This window comes from Drosophila busckii, chromosome 3L (assembly GCF_011750605.1).
Source record: "Drosophila busckii strain San Diego stock center, stock number 13000-0081.31 chromosome 3L, ASM1175060v1, whole genome shotgun sequence".
In the NCBI taxonomy this organism is placed as follows: domain Eukaryota; kingdom Metazoa; phylum Arthropoda; class Insecta; order Diptera; family Drosophilidae; genus Drosophila; species Drosophila busckii.
Genome location: NC_046606.1, coordinates 16192386 through 16204925, shown reverse-complemented (window position 1 = coordinate 16204925; position 12540 = coordinate 16192386). Strand labels below are relative to the sequence as shown.

Genomic DNA, 12540 nt, shown 5'->3' with positions numbered 1-12540 from the left:
GTCTTGCTCGACTGGAGCAGCAATCGATAGTGTTACGTGTCAAAAGCTCAATAATATGAGAAAGACATTCATAATTCGGCGCTTTGGTTTAAAATGAACTTACCAAATTTATTTAATTTTAATTTTGTGCAGAGATATCTCGAATAAAAACATGCATTCTGAAAAAAAATTGATTTTTCTTTTATGAAATATGCGTTGCATTCTTAATTACTTCGATTTTATAGCAACTGAACAATTAAAAATGTTGCACAGCGTCCCATCTTTCAGTTTTGTACAAGAGCACAGGATTTGGTTGTCACAGAGATGGGCAAGCAGTGCAATGAAAGCGAAAGTGGCTTTTTGACCCACAACTGAAAGTAGTACAAAAGAGAAAAAGTTTCTTACAGAGAACAAATCTAAGAGAGCGATTACGCAAAGAGATAAATTGCATTTTGTGATTTGTTTGCTTAATTCATTTTGTTAGCTTAATTTAAGGATATTTATAATATATAAAATAATTCAAAATAAAAAATTGGTTGTAAATATACACCTCAAGCACTTTCAATTTTACAGAGAACTGCAAGCAATATCTAAGTTGCTTATGTAAACGCATGTATGAGAGTAATCGTATGCATGTAAAATTCACTTATACACGTATACGTCTGCTTAATAAACAAAGTACGATAGACAAACTGGCACCTAAATAACACTAACAATATAAAACAAACTGCATATTTAATAGAGCAAACAAATAAATATTTACTTAGCTGAATCTGATACAAGCATCTCGGATATAAACGCCGGCTATACACCTGCTCAGACAAATAAGAGAGCGTAAACTATTGCTGCGACAGTGGGGCAAGAATTTAATAAATCAATAAAATATTTAAATGCGGGGTAAATATTTTTGTTACAATATTTTTGCTAATAATAATATTGCAGCAGCAAGTCTATAAGCTTTTTATATTTTTAACTGCTATCGATAAGTTCACACTGTGCATTTTGGGCAACCTCTCATGCTCACTCTGAACTCTCTGACGCTCTCAGCTGACATCCAAAGACCACCCTCACCGCGTATCTTTGTATCTGTAAGTGTGCCTGTAGCAGTGCTGCGAAAAAAGCTGAAAATTCGACTTAATAGGCTGGGAAAAAGCTAATATTTTTATTAATTTATAAATATTTCTTTGTTTCGACATAAGCATCATTTTGGATCTTTTGACTCCACATTAACTTTTTTTTCAGCCGCCAAACTTAAATCACATTATGCTATGAAATTTCCAAATTTCTGGCGTGAAAAAAGTGAATCTGACAGGCCTGCTGCCAAAACATTTTCTAGGCCTTCGTCAGTTGCTACACGACAGGACAGCCGCACGGGCACGGGCCGATGTGTAACGCATAACGCCGCAGCGTAATGCAACAGCACTCGTAGTTACAACATTCTAGATCCAGTTGTGAGTGAGCGTTGATGTATCTGCAAGATACACGCGACTACAGCTGTTAAATTAAAACTAATTAAAGCTCAGTGTGCGATCTACTCAGAGGGCCTACTAGTGCTCACTCGATTCGGTACGGGTACGCACTCTCTCACTCTCACTATCACTCTCAGTGTCGCTGTCGCTCTTTGCGAAAAAAAAGTGCTCGCTACGTATCTTTGTATCTGTAAGTGTGCCTGTGTTTGTTTTAAATAAGACTCATGCGTACTCTCAGGAGCGTAGCTGGCAGTGGGCGAAAGAAGCAATTGCCGACTACCGATTTGCTGACTGCTGACGGCTGCTGCTGCTGTGAGCTGCTACGACCTTGCAATGCCCTTGAATGACACTCTTATTGTTGCGACCAAGTCGCTGCCGTTGCCACTACACTTCGACTGGCGCTGCTGCCACTGCTGCCACTGCTGCCACGACGAGCGACCGCTGCGGGCAAAATAAAGAAATGAAATTCAATTGAAATTGAAAATTTTGTTGTCTCGTATTTTGGCGTGAACTCGTTGTTGTGTCTCGTGAAACGAACAATACCGACACAGCAGCTCCTAACTTTTACTCCAACTTCCGCGTGTGAGAGTCGCGTGTGTTAAACCAAAATTAATAGAAGTAAATAAAACAAGCAGCAAAAATTATTAAACATGAACATATCGTAAATAAAGCGGCTACACCCCAAAATTTATCAAGTGTTATCTAAGCTAGTTACTAGCGCCATCTGTGGCCAAGAACTGCATACACCTGACTGTGTACGTGACTGTCTGTGTGTGTGTGTGTGTGTGTGCGTGCATGTGCGAGTGTGTGTATATTAAAAGTGAAAGTTCAGGTCAGGCAAGCCCTTCGTTAGCCACATTCGGTGGGGTCACTTCCTAGACGACTCTAGAAGACGCCAGCTATATGCATAACGCTTCCAAGGCACGCAATACATACATAAGCTCCACTATTTAGCATCTACGGCTGCGTCTAGCGCCCACATAAATACATAGTACAAGTATATAGTACAATATATGTGTGCACGTGTATATAACTGCTAACTGTGTATATGCGATATTTATGGAACAGCTTTGACAACTCGTATTTTTCATTGCCACACGCTAACCTAGTGCTGGGGAATTAAAGAAGGAAGCCGCTTGGAACCAACGAAATTATAGGTATGTATGTTGCTAAAAGTTAATAACAATCAAGCTAATTATATTTAAATATTATTGCTGAATTGGTTCGATGTGACGCAATGCGAGGCGTGTGAGAATCTAACAGATACTTTCAACATTGAACTGATTATTATGAAGGTCAAGTGTATATCCATAGATTCAGGTCATAAGTCTATAACAACTTTGATAGCTTTGTTTTTCTTCTTAAGCAAGCTGGGCAATCGATAAAAGCAAACAATACTCAAATCGCTGCTCTTATCAATTGCCGCCTATAACCGTTAAAATCAAAGCACGCGCTGTCCGTAAAGCCAAAGGAAAGCGAAAGTAAAAGCATGTGAAAATCGAAAGTACGTGTATCTGTGTATCTGTAGCTGTATCTGTATCTGTGAGTGTGTCTGCTCCAAAACGCGCAAGCGTTTGTTGCTGTGATTATTGTAGTATGTTTGCGGCTTTGTTTGCTTTTGACATTTCGTTGGGTAGCAATGTCATACAAATATAAATACGATTCACGCGCTGCTTTCAAAACGTAGCACCCCCCACCCTCCGCCACATATCAAGCAACACCCACACCAGACACGCACTGCCTGCCCTCTCTGACGTATCCGTTAGACACACGGCTAGTCAGCGGTATCCATGAACATCACTTGACATAAGCTTGGGCGCTTATTGATTGCTGCCTAGTTGCCCCCAACCAAACGTCAATCGATTGAGAATCTGCCCAAAATTTCGACCGCTCCTGTCACAGCTGACAGAGCAAAATTTTCCACAATTGAAAAAAAAAACATAGACCGCGTGTTATGTGCTGCTGTCAATTTGGCTAATTCGCCATATATAACAGCATGATATATGTTTGCATGTTTAAGTGTATATAAGTATACCCACCTATGCATGTGTGTTTTGGATTATTTATAAATAAAGAAAATCATGCAGTCAGCTGTTGTCGCTTGTATTATTTTGGCCAAAACTCGAGCGTGGGCAGCTTACGTGTGTTTTTGTTTTTTAGCTTAGATATTAATTATGCCAAAATATGTGGTAGTCATTGAAGGTCCCTAATTACGGAAGGTATTAAAATGAATTATGGACTGAAATAAATTATGAAATATTTCAAAAATGCTTACTTTTTGAAATATTTCTTAGCATTTCAATAATGTTGTTCACCCTTATTGCAATCGGAAGTCAACATGGAACAACAAAAATCAAAGTCCTCACGTAGTCCATTGATATAAAAGAAAGGGGCTGTAACATCTAACCCAGTGTACCAATGTTTTTGAAATAAGTCTAAATAAAGCACAAGACCTTAATTGATGAATAAGAGTTGGGCTATGGGAACCTTTTTTGGGCGAACTAGCAGTAATCTTTACTTGAAAATCGAAAAAAAATCCTCAGTGCCGTTAATAATATGGCATTTATTTCTAAAATATCTGGAATAACTTTAAAAACTTTAGTTCGTGCTTATCGCACAGCCTCGAAAGTTGTTATAGCTTATAACCGTTTTATATCCGTAATCCCATTAGTAGTCAATTGTTCAAGCCTTATCTCGCATACCCCTCGCTGTTTCTAACTATCTATTTATCGCTTGTTAAACTGTTAACTTATCAGTTGCAATACGTTAAATCCAAGCGTGCACAGTCATAGCTACTATTAGGCAAATCTATTTGATGACTATTATTTTTTGCTGATAAACCAGTTCTCAATTGTTACCTATGTGTAGCACAGTAGCAGTTTAAAAATAAATTGACCATAATGCAATATTAAATACACTTGGCATATTAAACACAATATTTAAAACTTAACCGAGAAAAATTTTTGAAATAAAGTTGGATTTTTTAAACTTAAGGCAAGTTCAATTCAAAATATTTTAATAATATTTTTGTGGACATTTATAGATTCAAAATAAATATTTGAATTTCATATTAAAACAATTTCGTATGTAAAGCACGTGCTGTATTTGATTTTGAAGCGATGCATGTACAATTTTAAAAGGAAATATTTTGTATTTTACTCCCGGACTATTAAATAAAAGAAATTTAAATACCTGAATGCAATTTTCAAGTATTTGCATTAGTTCTCAGGTAAAGAAGCATGTTGCTTGCCTCATTCTAGGCAACTCATAATTTGCATTGTAGCTCTAAGAATAAATTTAGCTCAATTGGCTTCAAAGTTGAGTGAAGAAGTTGCCATGTGGCAGAGGCAATGAGTTTAAGAGAATACCCTTAGACTCGTTAAGGGTAGTAGACGGCGGCGCGGCGTCGCTGATCACGAGCATTTCTCTATGCAAGCGGCTGTCTGGCAGCGCGCGCTGAGAAGCTGAAGCGGAAGGGGCCTGGGGCAGAGGAGAGTTTCGCAGCTGTTGTTGCTGTTGTTGTTGCTTCAACTGCAGCAGTTGTGTTACCTTTGGGTTGCAGCGATTACGATTGCTACGCACACATGCTCAAGGACAGATACAGATACAATACAATTGCAGCTACAATTACAGCTACACACACACACACACACACACACATACATAGAGAGAGCGCCGTACAGGGCAGCGGCACATCAGCGCACTGATGATCAGTGACAGGCCAGACGCTGGCGGTGCGATTTGCTGCGCTTCGATTTAGCTGCCTTATCAATCGGCGCAAATTCGCGTTAATGCCAAAAAGAAAGCAATAAATAAAAACAAATACAAACATAAGAATAACAACAAATAATTCAGTGCAGGCTAGCCAGAGTTCCGTTGCAGACGTGCAACATTCCCTAGTGCTCGATACGCGTAAAGTTGGGCAAGTGGCAAGTTTAACAAAAGACGGAAACGGAAACGTCATCGTCGCCGTTGCCGTTGCCGCCTTCGTCGTCGTCGGTTTAGTCTGTTAGTCAGTCAGTCAGTCAGCCAGACCAGTGCGCGTTATATCATCAGTGAGTAAGAGCAGAATATCGTTTGATTGAATTTGCTCTATTATAAAAAAAATAAGTACATACAATTTTTTTTACACGCTTGCTAAAAATAAATCGCAAGCTGTTATCAGTGCGCATAATCGAAACGCCGGCGCGGCATGATTAACTGCGCCCCCGCACCCTTGAAGTCATGTCCGCGGCAGCTGAACTCAATTCTCAATTTCGTCTATATAGCATACATATAGAACAATTTCTGAAAAGTCTACTGCATTCTGTATTGTGTTGTGTTGAGCTTTGCGTTTTGACCTTATTAACAATATATCAAAATAAACGCAGCGCCCATTTAATTTTTAATCAAATTTATATTTGACCATAAAATAAAGTTAACTAATCAAGTGATATGCAAACTTGCTAAATTGACACTTTATGTAGACAAATATGCTACGAGTGTGTGTGTGTGTGTTCAATTGATAAACATGCCGAGAGCCAAACAAACACACACATTTGGCCCAATTTAATTCAATTAAGCTACTTATGGGTGTCTTGAGCTCAAATTCGACAGTGCGTATCTTTAAGATACACCGTCGAAACAAACTAGACAACAAGCAAACGCTCTTTATGCACATATTGACAATGAATGTGGTGGCAAATACTTTTGCTAATGCAACTTAAGCTCATTATATATTTATAGCCCGATGTCTTTACTTTCATTTGCTTGCTTGATATATTGTAGCATCTATTAATATGCGACTTTTATGATTATTTATTATGCGCGTCCGAACAACACTCAGAATTGCTTAGAATTTTCTTTAGAAATTTTCATTGCTCTTCTCTTTATTTATGTTGTTTGCTAAAATATTTGCTGACTTTTCTGCGTATTTTTAATTTTAGTTTAGCATTTAGTGCAATGAACTTTTAAAATAAGTTATGCAGCTAAGGCTTAGAATAATGTTTTAATCGGCTTTAAGCCAGCTTGTCATTAAATAAATTAGCCACAGAAGTCTCTAGAGATTTTACTAAACATTTTTTTATAATACAAATCAACAATAATAATCATTCAGTAAGAAAATGTAAATTAATAATTACATTATAATCGTTACAACTTTTTGTTAGCGTAAAAGCTCCCAAACCAAATCGTAGAACACGCAAAGCCCAGCTATATTTCATTGTTTGGAATTAATATCCCTTAACTTAAGTTGTTACCATCCATATCAAATGCACCACTTCCCTCCAAAAAAGAAATCTGTTGGCCAAATCCAATTTGAAACGAATTTTGGGTTGGTTATTTGTTTTGGAAATTTTCTATATAGTCATTTTGCACTTTCTCTCCGTTTTTTATTTTATTTGTTGTGTTCCGCTCTGCGCGTCATCTGTCCGAAACGCATTTAGCCTTTTGGATCTGGGCCAAGAGCAATTTTCTTTTGACTCGCCGAGTAAGGGACTCGCATAGTGAATGCGCGTTGCACGTTGCAATGCGGCATGAGTGCTCAAAAACTGTTGCAATGAATCACTGCAAGTGCAGACAGCTGTAGTCCATATGCAGGGCTATATTAAATATTTGATACATATATTAATTGTATAACTTAATAGCAATAGTCGATGGCCATTCAATTTTGCCTTGCCATTGACGCTTTTTGCCAAATTTCCGCTGATAGCTGCCAATGAATAAAAAAAGGACTTTAAACCTACAGTTATATAAATAAATAAGTAATTAAATAGAAAAAGAAATGCCGCCACATGCTGCTAAGTTCAAGGTCAATTGACAACGCTCTGATTTGTGCATTTAATTGGTTGAGCTACTTAGGCATTAGTAGGCGTGGCCCATTCAAACAAAACACTTGTCTATTAAGCCATTAACTAGCCAACGAAATTCTATTTAAATTTTAGCAAAAAATTAAAACACGCAACATTTTGGTTTTCTATATTCAAATGTTGTTTTCATGTCGAAACATGAAATCATCAGCCTTAAAAAATAGTCACGCGCTTATTATAAGACTTCATGTATATAATTTTATGATCTTTGACTTGGCTACAGTTATTTTTCAATATGCTGACAGCTATGCTAATGTTTAATAACCAAATGCACTTTGTGCTATTGGCAACATTTGTTTGTTTGTTTTTGTTTTGATACATTTTCGAATTAACAAAATTGTCGCACAGGTTTTTTGAAATTAGCCATTAAGCAAAGAGCTTGAAAATGCGCTGCTAAAAAATAAACGCCAGCTGTGTTTTTATTTTATTTTTTGCTGCCACTTAAATTTCACTTATTTATGTGCAAAATTTATTTGTTTACTTTAGCGTTCTATAATATACATATATATATATAATTTTTATTAATAAATTATATATATATATATATATATAAAAATCAGCTAACGACTGTTGCGTATTTTCTTGCAGCTCGAGCATTGCAGCAGACGACGCCACGCCCACATTTGCCACCACACAAACTTTTGGGGGTGACGTAAATGAGCGAGCAGGGCGATATACCATTGACTCAAAATAGCACGCCGGACACCAGACCGCCCTGCAGCATTATCTCCATAATACCAACGATAGGGATGTCATCATGCCGTGGACGGGCCGAGGCGTTTGCGCGAAGCCTTTCCTCTAAGCTGCGCACCCTGGGATCACAGGTTCGTCAAAATAGTTTAGAATATAGAAGCACTAAAGCTATTATAAGTATAAGGACCCATCACAAAACATTTTGTTAAATTGCCGCAAAACACAAACACAATTGATTTTCTTTAAAGGTTAATATAACTTAGTTGTGTAAAATTGACAAATTTAAAGCTTCATCAAAGTTTGTAGGGTTTGAGATACTGAATCAAATGTTTTTGCTGCTTCTCTTCTATACTATACATATAATTAAAAGATACGATTCCTTAATGACTTATGTGCTTATTATGCAACCGAGGCAAAACTTATAGCATTGATTAATATATTGATGAGCTCCATTTTATATTTAATATATGACTATATACCATAGTAAGCTTTGGTTTAACTCTAGATCTTGACCTACAAATCTAGTAGATTATTCCAAAAACTTACTTTGCACTAAGCTAGAATGTTTCTTTCTAAAATTGTAGTACATCAAAGCAAACGCGTAGCAAGCAGTCATAGCTCATGCCTATTTTAGACATTCTATATTCTATATAACTCATTCTCTCTGCGTACGTTGAGTCTGATATACTAGAATAGAATTTATAGAATTTATTGGGTGTTAAAATGACTTGTCTGCTGCGCCAGCCAGCTCCTGAGATTAGTACAATTGCTGTATCGAGCACTCAGGGCTTTCGTACGATGACTCTGGTTGAGTTTCGCGGCAAATATGTGGTGCTGCTCTTTTATCCGGCTGACTTCTCGTTCGTTTGTCCGACGGAGTTGCAAGCGTTCAGCGATCGTGCCCAGGAGTTTCGCAGCGTTGGCTGTGAGGTCATTGCCTGCTCCACGGATAGTCACTTCTCGCACTGCGCCTTTCTGAATCAGCCGCGCAACATGGGCGGCTTGGGTGAGATGGACATACCGCTGCTGGCTGACAAGTCATTAAAGATATCCAGGGACTATGGCATGCTGGACGAGGCAACGGGCTTGGCTCAACGTGGCATGTTCATTATTGATCGCGTCGGCCTCGTGCGTCATATATCGGTCAACGATATGGGCGTGGGACGCAGCGTCGAGGAAGCTCTGCGCCTGGTTCAGGCCTTTCAGTTCACCGATGAGTTCGGAGAGGTGTGTCCGGTTAATTGGAGACCTGGCGCCAAGACCATGAAAACCAATCAGAAGAGCAAGGAGGATTACTTTAAGTACGCCAATTAAGCAAGACACCAAAGAAAAACACAGAGTGCAAGCAGGCAACACTTACTACTTTTAATATTAAATATTTTCAAATATCATCAATGTTGGCAAATTATTGAAGGGAAGATAGAAAAAATAATTAGAAGATTATGTACTGAGTAGAATTAGATTAGACCCAAAATTGCTTAATTGCTGGACAATTTGCGGAGAATTCAGTGAATTGAAACTTTTGTTTAATTTGCCGGAATTATTTTATTTATTTATATATAATTTAGGAGAAAGTTTCTTTCAAGAATAATTATAAATTGATATATCTATCTATTGTTTTGGCTAGGATTTATCTGTCGTCCGCATTAAATTATTGATATTTGATATTGTTTTTTGATTATGCTAAAACATATTTTTCTTTCTGTTGCTTTAGGCCAATGAGGAGGGCGTAAATGCAGAGGATGAGCCCATTATAAATGGCAGCAACACCAACACCTGGATGAATGCACATGAAGCCGAACAGACTGTCACCGATCTGCAGCCGCTGCGCCATGAGTCCGATTCGTTTTTCGACTTTGACTGCGAACTGGAGTCGCCGGGCAGTCCGGTGGATGAGTGCGAGTACCTGCGTCTGATAGAAACCGCTTCAAATACGCCGCACAACTCCACCGCCGAATCGGGCTATGCCTGCGCCTCCGTTGCCAGCAGTCACAGCAGCACAGATGGTCCCTACTTCGACGCTGCCGCCGGCAGCAGCAGCAACATCCAAGTCGCTGTAGCCGAGCAGCTGCTGGTCACCACACAGCCACTCACGGCCACAACTCACAGCCAGGACACTACAGACTACACGCACGTGAATGGCACACGAGAGTTGCTGACAAATGGCGAAAAGGAACAGCAAGATGAACTGGAGGCGGCGGAGCAGCAGCAGCAACCACAACAGTTGCAGGAGGATGAGTCACAGCTGCAGGCGCAGATACTCAGCGAGCTGCAGCAGCACAGCGACAGCTTGAAGATTGCGGACAAGGCAGAGCAAGAGCAAACTACATTGCTAAATGGGCATATGGAGCAGATGGAAAAGCAGCTGCTGCAACTAACAGAAGAAGAAAAAGAAATCACAACAACAACAACAGCTGCAACAGCAACTGCAACAGAAGAAGCAGAAGCTGCAGTAGCAGCTGCAGCTGTGCCGCAGACAGAGGTGCCGGAATGCAGCCAGGATGAGGTGGACAACAAGCGTGTGGTGGAGTCTGCATTAGCTCTGAATGTGGATCTGGCACAGCTGGAGCAGGCGAAGCAAGATGCTGCAACGGCCGTAGCTGCAGCGGCGGCGTCAGCGACAGCAGGAAAAGCGCAAGAGAAGAGCAGTCATGGCACCGACACGACAGATGATGAGGATGACTGCCGGCCGCAGCGCGTGCGTCGTTGTTCCTCGCTGAAGACGGGCAAGACTCCACCCGGCACACCGGGACGCAAGAAGATCGTGCGCTTTGCCGATGTGCTCGGCTTGGACTTGGCGGATGTGAAAACTTTCTTGGACGAGATACCTACCATACCAAAGTCTGCGTTCGAGGATCTGGAAATACTTGATACGGAGCCGCCAATGCAGCTGGGCCCCAAGTCGGACAAGCTGCTGATGCCGCTGTTCCAGCAGCCGGGCGGCCTGGTCACATTCCTCGACGCTGTGCGCGAGAAGCAGGTGTCCCTGGAGAATGCCGCCGTCAGCGATAGCATCAACCAGACGATCTCCGGATCGGTGCGGGTGCGCAATTTGGACTTTCACAAATCGGTGCATGTGCGCTACTCGCTGGACGGCTGGCGCAGCTTTGCCGATCTGCAGGCCAACTATGTGGAGAACTCCTGCGATGGCTTCTCCGACAAGTTCACCTTTGTGCTCTTCGGCAATTCGCTGCACGTGGGCCAGCGTTTGGAGTTTGCCGTGCGCTTTCAGTGCAAGGGCCAACAATTTTGGGATAACAATTATGGCGCCAACTACTGCTTCCAGTGCTTGCCCACCTCGACGCACACGGCATCGCCAGCGTCCATGGTGACTGGCGCCGTCTCCAACTTGCATACGAGCAACCTGGTCGGCATGCTAAGCCCCACGGCGGGCGATGCCTGGTGCAGTTCGTTCTATTAACTACACTAGTGCTAAACGCTAGTTAGTCCATGTCAGCATAGGCTTAGACGTAGACGTATACGTAGACAAAGGCGGGGCAAAGGGCAGGGAAGGCACCAAGGAGGCAGTAGAGGGCGCGGACGTGGACGCGGACGCAGACGCGGACGCGGGTCGTTGCCAAGCAATGCGCCGTCAATGCTTCGAATGTTTCTACGTTCGCCTTGACGACGTGTGTGCTCTTGGGCGTCTGCCACGGCCAGAGAACAAAGTGAGATCCAACCAATCCACTCCACATCAACATAACCAAAGCCCCTTACCCTCCCCCTTCCACGTACCCATAACCCTTAAGCTTTCACTCACTCACTCACTCCTTCCCTCAGCTTGAATGAAAGGCAGAATGTTTATATTTTTATAGAGCGTAAAGAAATGGCAGCTGGAAGAAAGTCGTTGAATAAGCAGATCGGAAAAACCATAGCTGCAGAGCCAGCAGAGAGCCAGCAGTGCGAATGAATCCCAAAGATAGTTGTTAGTCTTACGTTATAAGCAGAGCAAGTGATAACAAATGATATAAAGTTCTTCATGATAATGACGTTGGTGAAAATTCAACATAATTTTTATTTCCATTTTATAATTTCGTTGTTTTTATTTCGTTCCAAGCATGATTTCAGGCATGTGTGAGGGTGTGACCAACCAAAAAGAGTTCCGCAGTTCCAAACATTCTCTGTTTTCTAGTCAACTCGAGGTTAACATAAGACTTCAGCGCAGCCGAATCTCTGTCCAAAAAAAAAATTAAAGAATGTGCCAACCACGCGCATTTAAACTATATGGCACCAAAGAATATTTTCCGAAATTTTCCACACATTATTTTCCCCCTCAACATGCTGCGCAAACATGCTGCTTGACATTTCTGTTATTTTTTTATTTCTACATGTATAATTTTATTATAACTTAATGCGATTTGTTTTACGATTTCGATGTTTTTATGCACATATAAATATATACAACATAATATACTTGAATATATAAAAATAAAATTACAATATATTTTAGTTTACTTTTTGTTTTGTTATTTTTATTTTTAACTTAGTTTAGAGCGAGCATTGATACATCATATTTAAGCGCGGGCTTTAACTTTATAAACAAAAGAAAAACA

At 40.4% G+C, this 12540-nt stretch overlaps 2 protein-coding genes across 4 annotated transcripts; both read left to right on the top strand.

Annotated features, from left to right (window-relative positions):
• The first annotated feature begins 1917 nt into the window (after nucleotides 1-1917).
• LOC108600407 (glycogen-binding subunit 76A) lies at nucleotides 1918-11850 on the top strand. Of its 3 annotated transcripts, none has more exons than XM_033293410.1 (3): nucleotides 1918-2066; nucleotides 7883-8118; nucleotides 9702-11850. In XM_033293410.1, exons 2-3 carry the CDS (start codon nucleotides 7951-7953, stop codon nucleotides 11406-11408), a joined length of 1875 nt encoding a protein of 624 aa, XP_033149301.1. In that variant the 5' UTR covers nucleotides 1918-2066; nucleotides 7883-7950; the 3' UTR covers nucleotides 11409-11850. The 3 variants fall into 3 exon arrangements, with proteins under 3 accessions (XP_033149301.1, XP_017843452.2, XP_033149300.1); XM_017987963.2 differs by lacking the exon at nucleotides 1918-2066 and adding an exon at nucleotides 2514-2605; XM_033293409.1 differs by lacking the exon at nucleotides 1918-2066 and adding an exon at nucleotides 5199-5503.
• Nucleotides 8638-9378, top strand: LOC108600408 (peroxiredoxin-2). Its single transcript, XM_017987964.2, has one exon. It carries the CDS (start codon nucleotides 8711-8713, stop codon nucleotides 9299-9301), a length of 591 nt encoding a protein of 196 aa, XP_017843453.2. The 5' UTR covers nucleotides 8638-8710; the 3' UTR covers nucleotides 9302-9378.
• Nucleotides 11851-12540: the final 690 nt, after the last annotated feature.

What these genes read in the sequence shown, in the direction of transcription:
- LOC108600407 (XM_033293410.1), top strand. Translation starts at nt 7,951, where the DNA reads ATGAGCGAGCAGGGCGATATACCATTGACTCAAAATAGCACGCCGGAC. An exon ending in TGCGCACCCTGGGATCACAG is followed by an intron (nt 8,119 to 9,701) that starts GTTCGTCAAAAT and finishes CTGTTGCTTTAG; the next exon opens with GCCAATGAGGAGGGCGTAAA.
- LOC108600408 (XM_017987964.2), top strand. Translation starts at nt 8,711, where the DNA reads ATGACTTGTCTGCTGCGCCAGCCAGCTCCTGAGATTAGTACAATTGCT.